A 24,739-nucleotide genomic window follows, 5' to 3' on the forward strand; every position below is an offset into this window, starting at 1 on the left:
CAATCCCTCTGAATCATTCTAACTTGAGTATACCTCAATTTTCCTGTGTGCACTTCTTCTATGTAAGTAATAGAGTGAACCTCGCCATTCTCAAATCTTTAACTCAGTCACTATGTTGACTGTAGATTTCCATCAAATTGCTGTTTTAAATTGGCTGATGTTATTAAGAATTATACAATCTAATACTGTGATCTATCTCAAAAATATTAATAAACCTTAGATTGCTAACTAAAGCTATAGAGCAAATCACATTCCCAACAATTTGGTGTAGCTGGCAGGATACATAAGGATGTATTTGTGCCAATTTGGTGTAGCTGGCCATACCCACAAACCTGCATTTGCGACAGCATCCTGTCATGGGAGAAATGTGGCTGTCTGCCTTTCCAGACAGCTTTCATTTAGTTGTATGTTAACATATCATTCAAACATGTATTTACAATGCTTCCCCCTCTTCTTGTCACTCCATCATTTGTACGAGTCCTGCTGTTTTGCATGCCTTCCCCAATACCAGAAGCCAGTGAATTAGCACAGGTAAGAGAGAATAATAAAGATTGTCTGAGACAAGACTATTTTATGTGGTTTTGCCTGAGCAAACGCAGTAAAGCTCTGACAACACACTGATTTAAATGTTGGTGATAGTCTCATATTCTCTGTTTCTCATTTCCATTTCACAGATTCCCCCCCCAGGATTAAACACCAATGGAAATTTAAATACAACAATTTCCCCAGGGGTGGGCTATGACAGCATTTAGGTATTTGCACTAGATGAATTGTGTGCCATATACTGTTGAATTTCCATCAGCTTTGGAGATTAATTACCTTCTGAGGGTAAATTCTCACTTTTAGATGCAGAGGAACCTTCCTTTTAGGCCTAGAAGTACAAACCAGCTATCCTTTGTAGGAAAAAAAAAAAAAAAGAAGATAAAATGAAAACAGAAAAATCGTATTTTCCAGCTTAGCATTGGGAAGAGCTGGTAACCACAAAAGAGATATATTACTGAGCAGTACTGAGCGAAAAAAATCTGTTGAACACCTGAAAATTTCTAACAATAGGCCAACCACAGCATAATCTGCCCCAAACACGCCACACTCGGCATCCCGTCCACTTCTTTCATAGCTACTGACACAAAAATGCAGAAAAGATATTGAAAGGGAAAAAGGCTCTCAACCAGCTCTGGGCTGAACGTGTTTTCATTCAGATGATCCTTCAAAAAAAAAAACCCAAACCAAACCCCAAACCCATCACCGTGTCTCTGTTCACTGCTAATTAAAAATAAGACAGGTCTGCAACACAGCCCACATGATCCACCAGGATTTTACAACCCAAATGTCCCAGAATGTGTTTTGAATTACTTCATGCTTATTGTAAACAGTTGAAATTGTCATCTCAGAATTTGGTCTATTTATGATGCACTGCAGTTAAATCCTCTCCTCCCTTCCCCCTTCCTGAAAACCTTTTGAAGCTTTGTTGCTTCTCAGAGTAACAGATGAGACAGATATGAGTCTGCTGCTGCCACCCAACATTGTTTATGGCATTGTACTCCCAGAAAGTCATTGAAGGGCCTCTGGTGAAGCCTGATTATTTCTGTGTAACGAATTTTCCATAAAATCCAGAAAGGTATACAAAAGAGACTTCACCCAGCTTCCAAAAAATTAATCTCCCCATGCAAGTTTTGTTTACAGTATTTTATAGCATATACTTTGGAAAGAGACAATAAGGCAAGTGCTACTACAGGACACAGTCAACGGTTCACATGGACACCATATTTTTTCATAACCTGTCTCAAGCAAATGGCTTATACACCTCTTTCTTGAACCTCCAAAATTCCTCAAAGAAAGGATTTCCTCAGGCTGTCTACTACTGTTTTCCAAAACTCTCTTGCATGTTCATAAGAGCCTCTATCATGGCTGCAACCGAGCACCTATGAGGCAAAGATGTGCCACTATCTCCATTTACAGATGAGCAACCACAGCACAGGAAGGTAATTGATTTGCCCACGATTACATGGGAACTCTGTAGCATGACACAAAATTTAACAAGTCCTTCCAGAGCCGTAACTACTTCATCCCTAAACCAAACCTCTTCAGGTTATAAATACCCCAGCCCCTACAGCATCCTGCTCTGCCTCTGTGATTTCAGTGTCCATCCGTGAATTAGTCATAAAATTTAAAAGTACAAACAAAAGACTCAACTTCTGTTAGGGAGTTTTTGTCTTGGCCCGGTTGAGACAGGTTTATAATGTTTTAGTTGTGTTAGCCTATGCATTATTTAGAGTCTGGTTCTAAGCCGTGCAAAACTAATAATTAGAAGAGATAGAAAAGCTATGGGGCAACAAAATTGTCATCCTAGACAAGAAATGGAAGTGTTCTTTATGGAGTTTTAGGTATTTAAAAACTCAAAAAATCCAAATTTTGTTCTTTGAAATGTAAAGATGGTAAAAGTTTGCAAAGCAGGATTTTATAAAGGAGAAAGAATAGTCTCCACTTTACATCAAATCATAGAAAATGTGACTTATGGGACCTCAGAGGTTCCTGCACCCTGTCAAGATCAACCATACCTCTCTCAGTAACAGCTGTTTCTCTGGCTTTTCTGAAAATCAGGTGCACTCTGAGAGACTTCAAAGCTTCCCTTCCTCACTACAGGCATGTAAATACATCCTTTTCTCATTACCTTCATTACTGAGCTCTTACTTGTTGCCTTGTAAGGCCATTCTTCTTGTCCCTCCTAGACAAGGAGCATATCTAACAGTGACACAGACTAATTACTCCCTCTCACTTTCCAGCAGCCATTTACGTACTGGAAGATTTATCATGTCTCCGCCCAACCTCTTCCTCTCTAGACCGACAGCCCCAGTTCTTTGGTCCTCACCGCGGGCCATGGTTTCAGACCTGCAACCACTCCCCGCACTCCTTCCTGTGTTCTCCCCAGGTGACCTCCCTCTTTTATTTTAATGGATGTTCTCCTTCCTGGTAATTATTCAATGAGGATCTAGTATGAAACACGTCCAGTCTCCAGGGCTGCAGTCTCATGTGCGATTCAATGCCTCAGCGGTCTGATCCACAGCCTCCCACCTACACTCATGAGTACTCCAGCCACCAGGTGATTAATGAACAGGTTTGCATCCCACTGTTGCTCTTGAGCCACTCAACACTCCTTTTTTTTTTTTCTTTTTTGTTTGTTTCAGAAAGCAAAAAGTCCAACCTTTCATGGAGTTATGCACCTAAAGTACTGAATTATCACTCCTTCACAGCCCTTAAAAAAAAAAAAAAAGTTGTAGTGCCTGACTGTATTGCATATTTAAATGAAATTCAATGACAGGAGTTTATGAAACTTTGCCTGTTAAAACATGACATATTCCACCAGACTTCTGTTTTTTGTACTCCTGAGTCATGTAAGTTAGCAGGATGCAAAGAGGAAGGCTTCTGGAAAGGTTCATTGGTGTCTCTATAAATAGCAAGTGTTTGCCAGATATGGGTACCACTATGTTCTATCGCAAAGCGTCAGTGAACACAGTATGTTTAGAGCAGGACTTTGACGCACAGGAGTAAGCCAGATTCTGCTGGCAGGTTTCAAAGTACATATAGTCTTTTTGGAAATTTTCAGCCAGGCTCATCAACATATAAATAGAGAAGGGCTCGGCAGGGTTTCCCCCTACTGTGCTGATTTCCTGAGATAATGAGAGGAGGAGTGTTTTAGAGCCATATCACAAAGCTTAAATGAGAAGTCTTGCTCACCAGAAGACTGAAGAGTTTCAGAGAGGAGCTCAGATGGACAACTCATCGAGGTGCACAAGAAAATAACATTTGAGGACTGAATAAATTTGTTACGCTTAGGCAAAGAATTAGGAAGAGCAGAGATGCCTCGTGTGTACTCATCCCCTGAAGGACTCCTGAGCAACTGACTCTGAACTGCCTTAGCTGAGAGATGCTGCCTTATTCCCTCAGACAGCAGTTATTTGCGTTTACATAAAGACTTCATTTTTAAAGAAACCTAAATTTTATTATACATTTGATAAAGGATGTATATCGACTGCCACACACCCCCCAAATAACTCAATCAAATTTTAGTTTGCAAATCAAAATTCACAAATAAGAATACCTTGCACATACAAACTTTGGCTTAGGCTAAATATGTGGGACAAGTTATTTCCTTTCCATACATCAAGGTTGTGATGGTGACATTGCACCAGCAGACAAGACACAGCTCCCTAAAACTGAAGAAGTAAGTTTGGTCATTCTGAGAGGTGCAGAGGAATGGGTTTTTGGGACAGGTAAAGACAGCAATAAATTGCCATATGACTTTATTTTATGCTGAATAAATTTCTCACTAGCTCACGGTAGACTGTCAGGTACCAGACAGCACGCCAAAAGAACAGATCATGAAAGTAATTTCATTACTGTTCTTGAGGAACTTTTGAAATTCTCCCTGCTATGACAAGAAAATATAGGCATATAATATAAAAATACAGAATGTAAAAATGGAAAATGGCACGGTGGCTGCTGAAAAAACAAAGCATGCCGCGATATTTCCAAAGCATTCGGATTGTGATGGCTAATGTAAGAATTCACATTCAGCTTAAATGATATACCTTGGTGAAACATAGCTTTGTGTTCTACCAGTGATATATTGATTTGCCTTTCACTGAGAAAGATAAAGATTTTGCTGGAAAAACAAACCAACATTGCCTGTGAAGAGTCCAGGCACAGACTGGACTCTTCCTCTAACTTGTTTAGTAACGATGGCTGTGAAGAGTTTTTTTATATTTCTGTGCAAAAAAAAAAATTATTCAATCTCCCTTTGTTAAATGCCAAAAAATATTAAAATTATAGGAAATATTGTTTAGATCTAATAATGGAGGAACACCACGAGACACTTATTTCATATGTATCAGCCAAAATGTCTGTAGCAGCTGATCCTGTTGCAACATTTAAGCTCTTTAATGATGACACAGATAATATCCACACTTTCAATGACTTAATACTGATTTTATTTCTTTTATAATATGGGGTTTTTTTCCACTGCCTAGTCCTAAAATTAGGACAACTCTACATATAGGAAGTTCATGACATTGGTGAGTAGGTTACAAGGACACACTGATAAGCTCTCAGCTTCTAAATGTAATTCCTTCCTATAACATGTCCTAGTAAAGCAGAAACACTGACAGGAATTTCACTCAGTGGTATACATCTTCCCCCTCAGCTACTTGATTTTATGTTTTGATTTCAACACACAGTCTTGCTGTAACCTTATTCAGCCATTTTTCCCTCAGATAATATTGCAAAAAAATGTTCAAACCATGATTTAAGAGCTGAATTCCAAGACAAGGTTGGAAACAGAGCACCTGTATGTACGTATAGATAAGGATGATATATAGACAACAATACAGATATTGATATCCCTACTATATTGATATAGACTCATAGAGTTGTTTATTTTGGAAAAGACCTTCAAAATCATCAAGTCCAACCAGAAACCCAGCACTGCCTAGTCCACCGCTAAACCACATCCCTAAGCACCACACCTACACAGCTTTTAAATACCTCCAGGGATGGTGACTCCACCACTTCCCCAGGCAGCCTGTTCCAGTGCTTGACAAGCCTTTTGGTGAATAAATTTTTCCGAACATCCAATCTCAACCTCCCCTGGCGCGACTTGAGGCCAGATAGATAGAGATACACCTACTGGGAAATTCAGCGATGAGGCGGGGAGGCCTCAGGAATTCTTTTGAAAGAAATGGTTCAAATCCAGCTGTCATTCTCTCCATCTCAACACACAGATTTGGAGAAATTGCTAAATACTAATTCTGTGAAGGCTGAAATGGGAATTGATTTCAATTCTACACATAGAAATTTCTTTTTAGTTAGTAAAAGATGTATGGGAGTGCATTAAAACTAATAAATTAAATTTTCAAAATAAATTGATGCCTGATGATTAAATTGCATATTTGAGTGCAGAAAAAATGTACACATGAAAGAAAAACGCATAATATTATTTCTCAAAATGTTCCTTAAAAGAAAGTGTTTTCATGTCAATGTTAATCTCCCTTAAAGAAAGGTGATTGTACAAACTTGGACCGATTTATATGGCTCATCATACACTATAAAAGTCTCAATTAATGTTCTTCATAGTACTTACAAGCTGCTTTTAAATGGCCTCCAAGACTGTAACAGTGAAAATCCTTGTATGCAGCATTGCAAACTCTCCTCCTCTTCGGTTCTTTGAGAAGTAAAATCTTCAAAATATTTGTTCCTTTTTTCTGACAACACATGCGTGATCTATCCGCACATGCAAGACACCCCTCTTCCCCTCAGAACAGCAAATCCTTGCTCCTTAAAAGTTGTAGAGCAAGAGTACAAATACAAATAACACTTTTCATCTGAAAAGGCCATTACCAAAATCGAATTGATTTCCCATGGCTTGGATTAAACTTTATTCCCACTTTATAGATGGAAAAGGGCAAGACAATAAAAGGGGAGATGCTTGACTGTACAAAGCAAACAATTTAGGTTTCCATCTTTAAAAATCCCCAACTGTTTTTATCCATATCTTAAATTTGCCCTCTGCGACTTGCAGTGTTCCCAGGCTCTTGATGCTTGATCTCTGCAGAACAGCAGTTTCCTTTCCTCTCTCCCTCCTATGGGGATCCTGGGAAACAACCGCTTTGGTCTGGAGGGCTCCCACAGATCACAGTTTAAACCAGTCCAGCCCTATTCCCCCTTTTCCTTTATAATAGACATACCATGGCAGTAAGCAATTCTGCACTAAACTTGCAATGAAAAAAGGAGGTCAATATTTTGAAATATCTTTTTGTTGCAATTTAAGCCTTTTACAACCAGAAACGCTGAAGTAATAAATAGAAACTCAATAAAGGATGAAATACAGTACTTTATGTTTAATTACGGGCATTTAAATTGATTTTATCTTCTCTCTGCAGGGTGTACTTCTGGGGTTTGGTTTTGTTTTTTACATGTGCCACTCACTTATTCACAGTAATTTACATGCCTCAATGTATCTCAACAGCTACTTCACTAACAAACATGACATCTCTTGGCAATAAAAGGTTAAAATTTACTTTGCCCTCTGACTATAACAGAAATACCTTTGCAAGTTAATGACTGTAACAGGCTGGTCTGTTCCCGAATAAACATTCTAGGGATTTCCTGAGGTGTTGTTTTGTTTTGTCTTTTCTTTTTTAACCCCATCATTTTAATTGAGGGGAAAGAATTTGGAGGGCACAGCCAGCTTAAATGTTATTTCAGTCAAAAATTTGTATATGTTGTCTTTCTATACACTTTTTAAACTGAAAAAGAAAATACATTTACACAGCTTCTGGATATTCATTTTATAGAAAAAAAAATCTTTAAAGCTTATCCAACTCATCTCCTTCTGCCAGCTTTCCTTGCCAACTCTTTCTTAGTAATGCCAGTAAATGCCAAAAAAAGTCTGGTTTAAACAATGTTTCTGTCTGTTGAAACCAAGAGAAAGGCAGTTTCTGTTGGAGGTACTCGAGGGATCCCACTTTTTCTTCTGCTGCTGAAAACGCACCCTGACCGTGTCAGGGTAGGCAGAAGGGAGTGTGCAATTTTAAAACAGTAATATGCTAGAAGTTGCTTTGAGGACAAAATTACACAGTTCCTCTTATTGGCTTTTCCCGCAATAGATTCATTTCCAGAAACTCCCTTCTCCTTTGAAAAAGGCAGATTCAGTGTCTGCCAAGGAAATGGTCCTTTTTGGGGCAGGGATACTATGGCTGTTTAGATTAACACATCTAAAGCTTTTGTCTCATCATCACTTGCCAGGAGTTGAAGCAGACCTCCTTCAGCAGCGTTTCTTTTTCAGTACAAGATGTACTTAATGCGAAAACATCTAGGGAAAGATGATGGAATGGGTGAAACTAAAGTAAATAATGTCATCTGAGAGACACCAGTGTAGGATTTCGACCAAAGCTGCTGCCCGAAGAAGCCCGCCATCTCCAACACTCACACAAATGAAGTGTGCCGGAAAATAGCATCCACCAGCGTGCAAAAATTAGGCATCTCAATGAAGGTCTGATCCTCCCCCAGCTAGGCAGCAGCTTTGACTAAAAACATTAGCTCCTGTGCCCTTTTAAGTGGCCTTAGGTAACAAATACAACTCTTCTGAATATTAAAATTATCTGTAGGCTTCACTTCAAAAACACAATGTAAAATGCTGCCACCTCAGAAGGAGGCAAATCGCCCCAGACAGTGCCGGCTGCCTGGGAAGGGTTTGGCAGGTTCACCAAAAAGACCATTCTTGCGCAGGACTGCTGAAGTGCTCCTCAAAGGATGTGGTCAGTGGGAAGAGAAGGAGCAAACAAGGAGATGAACCCTGCCAAGAAACCGCCCAGTAGATCCTGGTGGAGGGAGAAGAGGAAGGGGGAACAAGCTCATTCAGCTGAAGTAAAATAAAGTTGAACCTAAGGCAGGAGACACAGTAACTGCAAAGGAATGAGGGCAGGACCTAAGAGCACTTCATTTCCTGAGAGTGATTCAAACTTCAGAGGAAACTCCATATTAGCATCCTGGGACCTGGGGCAGAGGTGAAAAGGCAATGACAAAGTCAGAGCTGGAGATCTAAATGGGGCTTAATGAACTCTGGTTTGCTGTGGAGCAACGAGAAGCAGCAAGACCCCACCTTGGATCAGTGTGTGTGTGTCTAACTGCGGTACCAGGGCAAGCAAACACATACTTCAGTGCAACCAGTACCACTAGCAGATCTATCATTACACTGACCAGAAATATCACATGCACATCCTTGCAGGACAGGGATGAGGTCAAGTCCGGTAAAATGCCTGCAGACTCTAGCAGCACCCCCACCACATGCACGCACATCGTGCAAAGGGAAAGGCATCGCAGAAATTATCACCAAATGCATTTCATCTCCAGTCTCACTAAGCTTCATCACTCCACCGTGTCTACAATGCTGTAAATTGCAATCGTTTTGTTAAATTAAGCTTTGAAAGCTCAATTATACTTTAAAACTGTGTCCTTGAGGAAAGACAGTGCACAAAAGGGACACACAATTTCCTCAAGATAGAAATTGAACACAAACTTTCTGCTACGGTATCAAAATGATACAGATCATTCTTACCTCATCTACACAAGCTTTTCAAAAACAATTGGCAGATTTTTTGGCAGTCATTTTATTTCTAGAAAAAAGCGCAACACTTTGAAATACTTTAATTGTCAAGATATTACTACTGCATTTTAAAAAGGCTTACTATCAATCCTAATTATTTTTTTCTTATCAAGCTTTAAACTGCGTATAACCTCTATGTTTTCTCATTACAACTCTGAGAAATGAGAAACATTCCTATAGAAGAGATAAATCAACTGGTGTTTGAGTAAATCATATTGAAATAGAAATATAATTCAACAACAAAGGCATCAGGCTTGTTAGCGATAGGACTCAGTGGATTGACCAGCTAAATTTACTCTTCATCCCTAAATTATACACTAAGTACAATTCAGTTTACTATGGCTTCCTGAGATAAGGGTCTTTGTCACAGCCTATGTCAGCAGCTCGTAGTTCCTACGGTCTTCCCCTGCTCAGAGGACTTTAGTCCTTGGAAGGGCCCCAAGTTCTTCCGCTGTTACCTGTAAGCCCTCAAGCGACTCCTTGCAGGAGCTGAACGCTCCACGTACCCAGGGCCTACGGCGGGAGAGAGCCTGCTGTAGGATTGCGTTGGGTTCAGTTTGACTCAAGGCAATCACAATAAGAATTAAGAACAAGGGAGATTCTCCTTTTGCCTGTAAAAAGAATGATCACATGGTCATAGCTGGAAAGCAAAGTATTATTTTAATCCAACACTGAAATTCATACCTTACGCTCACAAGATCTGTTGCAAGAGACATGAAATAGCCAAGTATAAGCTAAATTAATTCAATATGAAAACGCCTCAGTACAAGCACTTTACAAACCCAGCATAATGCCGCATAATCGCAAGAACTTAGTTTTAGGTTTTAATACCACGTTAAAGACTCGCTAGCATTAACTGCATCATTAAGATCAAAATTTTTTTTTTCCATTTTATTACGGAAAGTATGATCTGTTTGTTTCGGTTTGGTTTTTTTTTTTAATACCAGTCTGAAAACTCATGTTAAAGAACATTGCTTCAGCCCCATCACCTTACAGAGGACCGTACGAATGGATTCCTCAAGCTCAAATCTGAGACACTACCTCATAGCTGGTGGGTCACAAATGCAACAAAGCACTTCTGCAGAGTCCCATCGTATACAATTGCTGGCAGAGAGAGGCCGGGTGGTACGGGGAGACAGAGCTTGCCCAAGACTATTATATCACTGGCGATCTTTACTGGCCAAGTATGACAAAATTCCTCCCAACAGCTCAGCGTGATACAAGCTCGTGAAAGGGACTTTCACCCTATTGAGGGCTCCAAGATGCTAAGGGGAGGAGGGATGTCTGGTGGATGGTTAATATAAAACTCTACATTTTCTGTTTATTGAAGCAGCAATCTCTCTCAATAATATCTGCTATTTATATTGTGCATAAACTATTGCACAAAACTGTACAAACTTAACACACTGTATCACTTAAGCTAAAAATGAAATGGACCGTTTTCTGGGATGAATCCCAATTGCTTAACACTTCCCAGTATGCCCAAGCGTTTCAGGCAGGAAATGAATACTAGTATATCTCATTGAAACTAGGGCACTGATTCAGCGCAGACAGAGAAAAGAATTTCCCCTACTCAATCACCAACACAAAGATTTTATTGGTGGTCCCAGCTCCAGGAATTTCTCAAGCCTGTAGCTGCTATGTAAGATCCAGCAAGTCCCTAGAACCAGGATACGCCTACCGACGTGTCTAAAGAATTTCCTATATGAAATGATCAGACAGATCAATTGGTTAAACACGGCTGGCTGAGAAGAAGCAAACATGTCTCCTCTATGAGGACCCCCTCTTGCACAAGACAAGGTGAGAGGGACAAGGTGATTTTGCTCACGCAGAGAAGCAATTCAGCCCTACTAGCATAGTCACAGACCTTCCACCGAGAACCAGAGGAGATGACACACTCCCTTTCCTAATAGCTTCCACGTAAAAATTATGCTATTACTGAATTAAACAAATGGAGAAGAGTTATTAAATAATAGAGCATATTTGAACTAATTAGTCCTCACAGTGGCCCTACAAGGCAGGGGTATAGGTATAATAAAAAGCAAAAGAAATAACAGATTGTTTACTAGGCTATTAAATTAATGACTACCAGGTTACTAATTAAAGGCTCAAGGAGCAGATCTCCCAGAGAATTTTATTGAGGATTAGTGCAGTTTCTCACACCGCTGAGGCTGTCTGTGCCAAGCTACATTCCCAGCTGATGACACAGCCTTAGCAGCATGCACAGCTCTGCCTCTTATATTCGATACTCATGAGTCATAAAAATATGGAGAGGACTATAAATTCTGTTTATGCCTCTCTCTCTTAAGATATGTAAAACAGCTATGTAAAAGAGCTATGAAAGCTGTCCTCTCAGTCTTCAAAGACTTGTTTAAGCAGCACTGTATGAGTCCTCTTAATACAATTGTCTGGAAGTCTAAACTTTGGTAATTATTTCAAATGAAAGAGAACAGCAGGAGGCTCTGTTGAAGGGAATATAAACAATTATCACTTGCACGAAGGCTATGCCAGTTATGAAATAAACTTGAATGGGTTTGCTCTTGAAAACACTGAGCATTAAATTAATTATCTGACATAACAGGCCTCTCAGTTATACTCCATGCATCCAACCCTTTATCAGAGTCACGCGAGAACACCAAGAGGTGCAGCAAAGAGGGGAAATGTGACCCAGCACAGAGGTCTTGTTAAATTGCTGTCTTTCTAATGGCTGCACCAATAACTTCATAGTAATACTGAGGCTGGTGTGCACAGCATAGCTCAGGATGATAGACTGGACTACGATAGACTGTGCTGTTCTGCCAGTTTACAAGCAAAACGCAGTATTGCGGGAGCATAAAGATAGGATCAGATGGGCAAGGCTCATCCCTGCTTGGCACCTTCGAATATGTTCTTGAATCTCCAGCTTTATTGCTATGACTTTTTAACAAATTTAAAGCTGTTTCTTGTTCCAATTATTTTTTTTGTTTCGGTGGCAAAAATCCCAATTTCAGTAGGTGTTGACTTAGGCCTTTATGGTAAAGGCATGAAAAAAATGCAAAAGGGTGGAACGAATCAGTGTAACGCTGGATACTTGTGATAAATATGGAGAATGATAAAGATAACTAATAACTGTCAGAGCATATGATGCTTTTACAGATAGGGGAGAATTTCATGTTGAGGTTCAAGTAATCACTGACCAAAACAACACATACATAAGATTCTGATGTTTGCTTATGAACGCGATCCATAACACAATACTTCACGAATGAGGCAGGCAGAAATGCAAAAGCTACTTCTTTGCAAGCTCAGTGAGATGTAATGCATGCCAAGCAGTAAAAAATGGTAATCCTCCACCACTTTACATGCAGAATCTTTTGAGCTGTGACAACCATACAGTTAAAAAACAGAAGAAATATGGTCTAAGTATATATTTATAGCAGGCCTTCATCTTTATCTTTGCATTTCATTGCTAGAGTTTATATTCAAAGTATAACATAACACCAAGAAAAAAAAAAAGAGTGTTGCTACAAGAAAAAGGAATCTGTCTTCTCATCTTTCTTTTCTCCTTTTTGAAGACACTTCTTTTAAGGTTTCAATTTGCAAACCTGATTTATAACAGCCCAGCCAAAGGAAGAAAACTGGTTCACACTACCTCAGAATCTGGCCTTGAAAGCTTAAACTTGGTGAAGCAGTTTTAATATTCTCTGAATCCATCCCCCTCTCTCCCAAAGGGAAATGAATTTCTGATTTATTTGGATTTAAAAGTTGTCAGAGTTGGAGTCAGCTGTTCTTCATCAGGGAACCCTCTGCAGGTCTTCCCATCCTCTCTGCCCACTATGGCGTGGCAGAGATGGGCATCTTTCTTTTCCTTCACTTGTCTCTAACCCCAACAGCAACAGATCTGAATCCCCCAGCATGTGGAAAGGCAGTCAGCATCCCCCACTGAACGAGAGGTCTAACTCTCTGCAAGGTGGGGGAGAGGTTCCTTTTCCAACATACTTTTCATATATTGAGGTCAATGGCAGTACTAAAAGAGTCAGGTGAGACTCACTATGATTCAAGTGGATTAAGGGCTCAATCCATTCACAGATATATTGTGTGCATCCACTTTCTCATAGTTAATAACTTTTAAGAAGTTGCACAGCAAAAATTGCTCATTATCCTCCATATGTCACCCAAATGGAATGTCAAAAACCACATTCTCTGCACGATTGGAAAACAACCTGGACCGGCAACTTGCAAACTCTAGGCAATCTAAAACATTTCAGGGCTTTCCAGCTTCTCATGTGGCTCTTCAGAACCCATGCTCAGCTCCATGCTGCCTGGCTACTGGTCCTTCAATACCTGCTCAGGTTTAGCTACATTCAGATTTGTCTTTACGACTGGCAGCCGTAGCCTGACTGGAGCGTACACTAGGAATGGAGAAGTTTAATAGTGCACTTGGATGGATATAGAGATCAGAATTACAAGAAGTATGTGCATAAGCATCAAAAGATGCAAAGCATCACCTAGTAAGGAGAGCTGCACCTAACTTGCTTTTAGAAACCTCAGAGGATGAAATCTTTCAGAGCACTTGATCAGCCTCATAATTATATTTGAGTCTTTGCAGGTGACAGCAACGGCAATCCTGCATGGCCAAGACTAGAGAAAAACCCCACACCTGAGTGACAGATGCCATAGCTGGAGGGCTCTATGCTTCCTTCCATAACTGATCATATCATATATGCACAAAATGCTTTCAATTTCCCAGAAACTTAATGTATTTTAAGACTAAACCGTGGATACAAAGCCAACTTCATTAATGACTCTGTCACTCTGGGAAAATGAATGGCAGCTCAGGGCAATGCCACACTGGGATCCTTCCCAGCTTTACAGCTATTTCATGCCTGCCCTGGATGGTCTCTGGCAGGCAGTGTTTCCCCACAGTTACAACCTTTTAAGCATAGAAATGGAGCCAAGAAACCCTTAATGCCCACGAGAAACGCTTCCTGCCTAGTGCTTGTCTCTCCAAGAGAAGGCACGTGCTTCGGGCTCTGGTCTAACACAACCAGTGTTACCTGACCTACAGCTCCTGTGATGCAGGGATCTGGCACACATTAACCACCGTGTGTCCCTAACAGGGTGTGAGGATAAAAGCTGAAGCCAAACAGATGGTCCTCTAAATGTCTTCCCTGAAGTGTTCTGTGTACTAAAACATCACTTACCCAACTTTCATCAAACTTGGCTTGAGTTGCAAGATTCTAGCCAAGTTTGAAGAAAAATATTCAGCTGGAAACATGCAGGGAAAGAAGTCTTTTTCCTGCACTCAAATAATATAAAAATGAAACAATTTTGTTCAAACCTTAGAAAAAAAAAATTGAGAAAAAGAGAACCCAACCCTCTTGGGTTTAAACCAAGCACTGGAGGAAAAAAAATCAACACAGAATCCAAAGTGATGAACAAATGGAAGAGAGAAGTGGAAAGACAACTGGAGCTACAATGTACGATGACCTATCAATACATTCTATCAGGCACACAAAATTTCAGCGAAGACGGAAATCACACCCGCACAGAATATGGGCAGCTGTTGTTCGAAAGCACAGTGACGTTGCACAACACTTCAGGGACCTGACTTTGCTGCCACATGCCCGCAAATACAGTTAGTCATCAGTGGTCCTGACTGACAACAGCTGGATACTCAAAATAGCAGCCACTAATTTTAGCAGCGTGTTCAGGGTCAGAAATGGAATATTATATCCAGTTAATAAAAGCATTTAACTGGGCACCATTGAAATATTCCAACTGAAAATGGTCTACATTTTCCGAATTCAATGAAAAATGCCAGGAGGAATGTTAACAACCACTGAGTAGATGAACAGCATCGTATAGTTGCAAAAACTTACAGGCATTTCCATAGTAACTTCTCTTAAGTATACATATTTTATTTTTTAAATGTGCTTCACTATATAAAGTGTTTGCAAGAGCATATGCATCTTTTTAAGCAAGAAAAAAGCAATACCATTTCTGAAATAATACCCCCACAATGAGATCCTGGCCTTGGTCTCTTATAACTTCAACTTGGGGTGGGGAAGGCAGGGAGAAAATCGATCTGCCCAGTAAATGATAGGTTCTCCCCAGAAGCAAAACACTATGTTTATACTTAGGGAAACCCAAATTCTTTAAATACAATTTGATTATATGTCTGATTTTAAAATTGGATTTTCCTACCATTAATTTGAACTGTCATTCTTAGGAAGTACCTAAATCATTAGATGTCCTTGAAAAAATACACCCTAACTGTATTAAAGTGAAATCAGGTTATAGCTAAGTAACTTTTTCATTTTTTTTTTGCTTCTCAGTAAATGTAATTTTATTGCTGCTGGTGAGCAGGTCTATGTTTTTGTGGAATTAGACAGTGTGACTAGTTTGAGCTTTTTTTACTTCTGCTCTGCACGGTGCACTGTATAGGTGGCCCTCAACGAGAAAGTCGTTAGCTTAGTAATAATTTCTGACAGATTCTGAATGAGATATTCCAACAGATATTGCAGTGACTCCTGGGGTAAATAAAAGGGCAGTTTTCTCTTCAAGATGGGAAAGAAAGAGCACGCTACACTAAGCGACCAGCGTGGTTTCTCAGGGACTAATTGTTAAGCAGGAGTATTTACGACCAAAGGATTGGAGAATAACGCTATCATTGCGAGGCAATTATCTATACACAAATAACTTTAACACTTTGGCATTTTTACAACCACTATATTATTTATTTTACTATATATTCTATTGCAATGCCAGTCCCCCAGTTACAAGTATACAGTACTTCATACTTTCTTTTTTTCACTTCATATAAAATTAAAATAAAGCAGAGGAACACTTTGAAACGAGTTGAAGAACAATAGGTCCTACTTAACTGTAAAATACAACAGTATTTAACTTTTGTGCTTTTGATCAATATTTATGTGACAAGCTATTCATTACTCTTCTCCTCTACCAGTTTAATGCTGTTGTTCTTCCCACAGCCTGATCTGTGCTTTTGTGTATTTAATTTATAACAGTTTCCATGGAAAAGAAATATTCAAAGAAAAAAGTGCTGATACAGCACGTGGATCTTTCTACCAAACCACAAATCTTTTCTAATGTTCATCTTAAACTGAAAGCAATTCTGGGAAACAAATTAATGATATAAATCACATTATCATTACTCACATAAAGATACTCTGTTGTAATTCTTTCAGAAAGCTACAGTGAGTAGCTAAAAGAACTCTATATGGTGAACGCCTGTTTCTAATTAAATGCTCTAAAAATAGCGTTGCACATACATCTAGGACCAAGCCATCTGTGTTATCTCGCTAAGATAAGCTATTATACACCCACAATGATACCCCTTTCATCACTGCAGATATTCAAAACTAGGACTGGCCCTTCTTTCCCATTTAGGAATGGAAAAAGGAAAAGGATGAAAAACTTTAATCCAGACAAGACCTCCTGAAAGTCAGATCCCTTGTTCTGAAATCTCTTTTCACACCTACTTCTGTCAGTCAACAGTATGGTGCAAAACCATGTCCCGCAAACGGTGGCAGTAGTCAAGTAGGGTTTCTCCACAAAACACTTCCCCAGTGCAGTAAAGAAAGCTGTAACGGGCTGTCTGGGCCGTTTGCACTGTTTGTGTGTGATGTTTTTTGCTTCTGGTTTGTTGTTGTTTCTTTTTTTAACTGTTAAATTTTTAAACTTTTTTCTCCCCATTCTGACAATTAAAAGAACAATATAAAAAGTAACCTGGAACAAAACTGGGGTGTGTTAAAAAGGTTGCGTAAGAGATTCCCATGACATCTTTGGTGATAATAAACAACAACAACAACCTGTCTTCATCGTTCAAGCAGGAGACCAAGGAGGCAGAAAACAGCCCTTTTTCTCCTAAAAACAGCTACCCATGTTATCATCCAACGTCTGAGGGGAAAAAGAGGAGGAGAGCTTATCAGGGCCTGTCAAGAGGGGGAAACAATCCCTGCTTAGTCAGAGCCAGTGATAGAGTATCCCCTTGTAAGGCAAAGGGAGAGCGGAGTGTGAAGGGAGACTCGCCCCGACTCCCCCCGCGGTGCATGGGACGGCATTTGGGGGCACCTCCCACGACGGGCTCCAGGTAGTGCCTCAGGCTGCAGTCAGCGAAGCGACATTATTTACACCTTCCCTTAAAGTTGTTGCTGTCAGACCGCATTTAATCACACAGACGTGTTTGCTCTATTTGCCCCTCCCTCAGTTTGGGGGCTGTTTTGCTGTTGTACAGTGTAATCTCAAGCAACCTACGGTAACCTCTTTAAAAAAACTATTTCACTTTAAGCTTCCATTTCTGCCATCAGAAATAAGAACGCCACTTTACAATAAACAAGTATTCGTTTCAAGCAAAGTCCTTATCCATTTTCGTAAATTAGGTAACAATTTTAGACAGCAAACTCTCTACAAAAACATAAAAAATACACTCATAACAGATATGATGAAAAAAGTGCATTTACTTTCCCCTAAAGCCTTCCAATTCTTATACATCTTACAATAAAATAATAGGCAAAATGAAGACTAACCTTTGAATAAATGCCATTTACTGGTCTCCACTGTTCTCCATTCAAAAGGAAAGGAACCGTTATCTCATAATCTTTTGACTGGTCCTTTGGCATCTGCTCTTGCGAGGACTCCAATTTGCTGTCCACATTCTCGCCTAGGGACGGGGAGAAGCACTTCACGTTAGTCTGGAACAGCATCTGACAACGTGAACCTTTTTATTTAAGGGACCTGGCAGCATACTTCAGAAGGAAATAATTCAGGGAAAGAATTAAACATTAAAACATTGTGGGATCATCCCACAAGTGTCAAAACCCACACAAATTTTGAAGAGAGCTGGGGTTCTGGGAGAGAAGTGGCCAGGTGAGTTCCACTCTTGATTAGATGGTGCATTTCTGCAGCAGCAGGAAACAAAGGCTGCACATAAGGAGTAGAGATACCAGGATGCAAGGATAAGGAGTTGCGATGCAAGACTTAAATAAAAAAATTTGGAGAGGTATTGGCACCACCATTTAAAGTGCTACATTAATATTGGTACTAAAGTTTGGGTTTGTTTTTTTTTTTCCATTGAAGATGATAGCGGGGGGAATGCAGGATGTGGCTGTCTTTTCAGTGTCATCATTAAGAGGGAAAGCAAGCTGCAGGGATTTAGAAGAGATAAGATTTTATCAGGACTATTTTTCCATAATTAAGGTAAGAAATTGCCTTGATCATTCCACCCTCCAATCCCTCTTCTCCCCATCCCTCTTCCCAGGTGCAGTTGCACTGGATCAGATTCAAATTAGTGGTGGTAGGAGGGGAGTACAGTGCCCCTGGGGTCTAACTGGAGCCCTCCCCTCCTTGGGGTGAACAAACCCTGCGGTTGCACGGCACAGGCTCCCTAAGGGCAGACAGTGATCCCAAATTTTCCTACTTATGTCCTTCCCATTTCTGCAGAGGGGTCAGCTGGTCCTCACGCTTTGCGAGCTGGAGTCACAGCATAGATGTAACATCGTGGTTTGGGGTCCCTGAAAGCTCCAGGTTTATTGTATGCAGCAGATTTACCAGATTTAATCCTCGGTATTTTATTGCCACCCAAATGCTTCTTAATGCACCATCTTACTCTGCTATACATGGAAGTGTGCAGTTGTACTCTGTTTTAAAAAAGCTGAGCTGTGTACAACACAGGACTGAATATTTACTTAGCAGCCTCAGCATTTCTATATGAACATACAAGGAGGTCACAAAGTACAGAGAACCCCGTAACATCAAGGATGCACATTGTCATTAGTGGGAAAAAAAAACTCTAGAAGAGAATATAAACTCTCTCTGGAATAATGCTCTACTCCTACACAGTCAGATGACTTCAATTCATACTACAATGTCAAAAAGCTATTTGCATGCAACATTTATCAGGTGGTTTTCCTCTCACTAAACGCACTAATGGTATTGCGCCTGGCAAAGCATTCCTAAAACCCAGTATCAGAGTACAAGAGTTGGAAATGGTATTGAGAATAAATCTTAAAGAGAAGATAGGGGTGGCTTCCAGGTGCCATGGGACAGTCAAAACGCTGACAGGGTTTGCCACACTCTCGCCCTACCATCACACCGAGCCCTCTGGTGCACTTGGACCCCACAAGGATGAGACCTGAGAGCTCTAGAAACGTGTCCACCCTGCACAAAGCTGGATAAAGGCCAGCGTTACCTGTCTTCCTCCTTTCCCCCATTGCCTTTGTGCTAGGGAGGCACAGGAGGATGGTGATGGGGGAGCGTTTTAGCAGCTCAACCATGGCTCAGGGCATGCCCACACAGCCCAGGGCCGCCATCCCAGCAGCCTGCCCTGCCCTCTCCGGTCACCTAATGCTCTCTGAGGATCAAGAGCTATGTTTTGGGCAGAACGAACCCAATTTAGTCACCGTTAGAATTAGCTTAAAAACATCTATCCAGTCATTAGTGTTAAGCTGAAGTGAGAAGATGACAAGTTCAGTATTTTCCAGCATGCTTTTAAAAACATGATATTTCCCCTAAAACACCACAAAAAAAAAAAAAAAAAAAAAAAGAAAAAAAGACTAAGATAAAAAGATGATGTATACTGGGGAGAGGAAAGTTGCTTGTTATACAAGTGTTCCTGCAGAGGAAGGGTTCTCACCCTTCCCTCAGTGAAGCTCAAGCCCAAGTGACAGGGGTCTAAGAGTGTCAGCCCTTGGAAGGGATGCTCCAAACCCTGCACGGTTGGGTTCACCCCATGAAGGCATATGAGATACCATCTCATCTGTCTAGGGTGGTCTAGACAGAACCTCACAGCTCTTTATTCTGATTATCAGGCATAAAGTTCCCTGCACAGAACAGAAATTTATGAAGCATATCTCAGAGAAATGAGAAAAGTTTGGCGCTAGCCCTGGTTTTTTTTTTTTTCTTGGCTCACTACAGGAGTCTCAACTATATGAATTAAATGACTCAGGCCCTTCTATTATTTCACAGGATTTGCACTCTGAAAGCTTCATGAAATCTAAATTTTAAGAAACCCTATGAGCGTACTTTTCCTCCCACAGATGCACTGTCTACATTGCTTCCACACAGTCCTACACCGTGGAGCTCCAGCTGGATATCAGGAAGCACCAAAGTCTTTCTGGTACTCCTACATGTGCAAGCTGCCTTTCTCATTAATTCTGCAAAGCATTAACACCACAACATTACCTGAAACAGAAGAAAAAGGAGAGGGGGAGGCATCAGGCTTTGTGCACAGATGTGTTATTCCTTCATTTATATGGCATGGTCCAGAAAGTGCAACCGCTATAAAAATACCATGAGAAAAGGGAACAATATCTACCCAAAGTGCCCTTCAGTTTTGCCACTCCTATTCTCTCATGACAAAGTGATGCTTGTGGTACATAAAAGAGTAAGGTTACAATGAGCAAATTTAATCTTGCACACATGCTTATTTATCCGCACATTGAAAATGTATATTGTGCAGAGGCGTTGATAGTCTGGAGACAGACATCAAGACATGTTTATAGGCAGCGGTTCTATCTTTATTGGAAAAGATAATTTATTTGGGGGAAACACAACAGACAAGCTTTGGGGTTGCAAACTCTTCTGAGGCCATAGCATTTATAAAACACAAGATCAATTTCTGTCTAGTTGCTTTCCTTCAGCCAAATATTTTGCTGCTTATCTGAATGTTTTTATTTAAATTACTGGGTGCGATAAATATCACAGCTTCCTGCAGAAGGCGGAGAAAGCACTGCAGCCCTGTCACCGGGCCTCATTCTGAGGAGCACTTGGGCGCACGCTTAATGTTATGCACTTGCTTTGCTCCCAACCATCCTCAGTGCGATATATGCACATTGCAGTTCCTTTTGTAAATCAAATAACGGTTTTCTGATTTAAGGTCATTATATTTACATACTATGTATATTTGTGTAAGACTACAATATAAAGAAACCTGTATAACTGATAGGTGAACTCTAGATCAGTCTTTAAATATAAAAGTAGGGGGAAGATAAAAAGGTAGATCCTTCAAATAGGATTCTGCAGCCTGATTGCAGACCTTCAAAGAACGTGTTACAGAAAACAAGGGATCACAGCCAACAAAGAGCGACCCACACATATCCGTCTGAGAGGGGAAAGATGATAGCATCTAAAGGGCCACCGAGCCTGACCAAACAACGGGGTGCAGACAGAAAGGATATGGGTAGGGGAAGACTTGGAGTCAGGAGAAAAAAAAAAAAACCAAAACACAAAACACATAAGAGGGCCAGGCCAAAAAAACGGAGGCATAGAAATGGAAGCGTGCAGGAAACTTAGAAAAAATTGAAAAAACAAACAGATGTGCATCCCCAGAGCAGCCCCGTGGGCTTCTGAGTAGCTGCACAGGTGGGACGGCTGCTGGCAACCTTGGGGAGCCTTCGGCACACGTGGCCCTCACCTCCAGGTTGGAAACACAAAAGAATTTATGCCAGTGATGGATACTTCGCCCGGTCTCTTGCCCAATGGCTGAACAAAACACAGTCCCAGTTTTCTTCTGTTGGTTTTGGGCCACCCACCTCCGAGAATAAGCACAGCCCCCCCAAAGAGCATCTGAGGAGCACCAGGAGAGGAGCGCCATGGGACAGGACTGGAGATCTGTGCTAACGAAGGGTTTCCATCACCTTGACCACATCCCGTGAGCTCCCAGTGCTGCAGTTCTTCATGCGCACAGACATGCTGGTATTTCCTCTCTGCTGCTCCTCATCTCCTTTACCCACTTTCATTAGGATTTCTTTGAAGCTGGAACCATTAAAGTTGTTTGCATTACATTAATAATGAGGCCTCTTCTCTACAGGGACTCTTGGTATTACAGCAATATAAATAGTGTAATAATTGAAATCAGAGAATTTAAATTTCGGTAACGTGTCATGAGAGGGGAAGAAAATCAGGCCATCTGTATTACCAGAAACTTTTATTAGACCCAGGTTTCCTATCTTTTGTGTCACATGCACCTACTTACTCACCTACTTATTTTCCATTTCAGTGAAATTTTGTCCAGTTCTTCCTGACGCAAGCTCGTCTCCCACTTTTTCACATTAAAAACTTCACAGTCGTGTCTATCTGTTTTCTATTTTCAGCCTGCACTGAACTGTAACGCTTTTGATCCGCAAGCAGGCCACAAGCTGATGTAGCACCCTTTATTCTTTTTTATTTCAGTAATATAAAAGATACTTTGTAGAAATAGTGAGATGAGTAGATGTTATCTGTCAGTGACTTTTGTGCAGCTTAAATATTTTTTATCTGCCATGTACTTCGACAACTGTTCTTCTGTGCACAGTATCATACAAGGACTTGTTGGCAAAGAAGTTGAGAATAGTTTTCATCTTTTTGCTTTGTATTTCAGTTCCTCTGAGCTCTGTGCAAAATAAACTCCAAGCACATGATGTGACATCTTTGTTTAATGGCCGCTGCCTCCTGAAGAAGCCCAGACACACTTCAGATTGCATTTACTTAAAATTAATAGGCTTTTAGACAGGCAGTGCAATTTATTTCTCCTTATGATAAACAAAAAGGTGAACACTCTCAACACTGAATGGGTCTGGATAAAATGAAAGGAAAAAAAAAACCAAATTACCCCCCAAATGCACACCCCTGCCATCCTGCTGGTGCTGGCTTTGCTCCCTGCTCCCCAGCACAGCACAGGAGAGAGGACTCAGACCCGGGGTAGTTTACAGAAACCATCGATCTGTGAACACATAGATTTACAATAAATCCAACGCATGATGCTGTGCTTCCTTCCCATTGCGGATGTGCATGTCCTGGGAGTCCCAGCTGCACTTCTTGTCCCACACACATTAACGTGGTCCCATCGGGGTCCTTGGGTGCCCGTACAGCCCCAGCACCCCACTGCAGCCCAGCCTGGGGCCGCCAGCCCCAGCCCAGAGATGCCACTGGACACCCACCTCCAGGCCAGACCGCAGCCCTCCCTGGCACACTGCACCCAGACACCCCTCGTGTCACCCACGGCAGTTACTGTTGAGTTATGAAAATAACAGGAGTGGAAGAATAAAAAAAGGTTAAATTAAATTATGTTATCCTTATATTACCTTTCATATTACAAATGGGCTCAGAATTGTAAGTCACAGCCTATCTCCTTTTTCCTCTGCAACAAAACACCAATGCACTGGAATAATCTTAGGACAGAAAAGAATAATAGGACAGAGTAAAGTTTCCGTGAACTGAAGACAACTACCGGCACTGCTCTGTGTCACAGGGCTTTGGCAATGCTGTGGAAGACAGAAAGGGCATACTTTACCCATTTCCTTCCTCATTTTCTTCAGCTTCCCCAGCTTACTTCACAGGCAGCGGGATCCACGACTTGGATGGATCTGGCTGTGGAGGAAGGGCTGTATGGGCAGCTGCCTCCTGCACTCACTGGACCGTCGGCACTCAGTTTTGTGGCGGGGTACAGAGGCATCCCCACAGGCTCTGCTGCCAGCCGCCTGCCCCGATAGCCCAGGATACCTCGGGACTGCCAGCAGCCCTGGTGAGCTGGGCAGGAACCCCAGCAGAGCCACCCACGGCCGGCAGGGATGCCCATCATATGGGAAAGAGCTTTATGCCCCACATTGGTTGCTTCTCTCTCATGTCTTATTTGGGGTGGTTATTTTATGACCTCCAGGATCAAAATAGAACTTTTTTATCCAAAAGTACCAAGCTCATACACAGAGAGGAGGACCAAGTATTTGCCCTTCAAGATAAGGGTGAACTTAGGAAATTTAAGAAGGGGGTGAAACTGGTCAAGGAGCAGAGACTACCCACCAAGCACACTGCCAACCAACCAAGTAAAGGAAGGCTTCCACCAAGGTGCAGTAAGAAAATGTATTAGGATCAGTCTTAGTATTTCAATCAGCAAGATTTACTCAATGTACACAAGTATTCTCCTGAAATCCAGTGCTCTGGAGAGGGACAGGAATCTACCAAAGAATCTAATAACTTGCAGGCTGGAGCAAAGGCTTGAAACCAAGTAAACAGAATGGAGGATCACACCCTAGGGACTAGTAAGCTTTCTGCTTTAAGCACTAATCTTCAAAGGCAAATGATACAAGAAAGACCCGTTCATGCTATTCAGTATAACATTGATGTCACATGAAGCAAAGATAATCCTGGGGTGATGCATCAAAAGGGGTGTTTTCAGCAAATATCGGACATTGAAGTTACTCCGGAGAGTTCCTAATGCAAGAACATCTGGAATACCGCGGGCATTTCTCCTCACCTGTGTTTACAAAAGATTAATTCAGCCTGGAACTGGTGGATTCGAAAGGCTGCCAAGGTGATCAGGGAGGTAGAAAGACTGAATTACAAGAAGGGAACTAAAATAATTATTTTGCATAATCTGGAAGACCAAAGACGACAGGACCCACGATTGTCCTTTAGCTTTATAGACGCCTTGGTATTTATCTTGCCAGTGTTGATATATTTATAGGTGGCAAGAGTATAAAGTGGCTATACATAAAGTTAGATAGGGTTGCAATGTAGACCTTCTGAGGAAAGAGGATCAGATCTAGCTCTTGTGTATGAAGGGACAAAATAAATAAAAGCCAACTTGGTTTAAATGGAAAT

General features: G+C 41.0%; 1 protein-coding gene across 2 annotated transcripts in view; it reads right to left on the minus strand.

Annotated features, from left to right (window-relative positions):
- ADAM12 (ADAM metallopeptidase domain 12) overlaps positions 1-24,739 on the minus strand; it is a 191,250-nt gene that overhangs the window by 155,455 nt on the left and 11,056 nt on the right. Inside the window, exons 1-2 of one of the 2 annotated variants that reach the window (XM_064464376.1) lie at positions 20,186-20,206; positions 17,692-17,825 (exon numbers count right to left, since the gene is read on the minus strand). In XM_064464376.1, coding sequence (XP_064320446.1) covers positions 17,692-17,784 — 93 coding nt within the window. In that variant the 5' untranslated portion in view covers positions 17,785-17,825; positions 20,186-20,206. Of the gene's footprint in view, positions 1-17,691; positions 17,826-20,185; positions 20,207-24,739 lie in introns of those variants that run through there. The other variant, XM_064464375.1, reaches the window with a different exon arrangement.

The sequence above is a fragment of the Phalacrocorax carbo genome, chromosome 12 (genome assembly GCF_963921805.1).
Source record: "Phalacrocorax carbo chromosome 12, bPhaCar2.1, whole genome shotgun sequence".
In the NCBI taxonomy this organism is placed as follows: domain Eukaryota; kingdom Metazoa; phylum Chordata; class Aves; order Suliformes; family Phalacrocoracidae; genus Phalacrocorax; species Phalacrocorax carbo.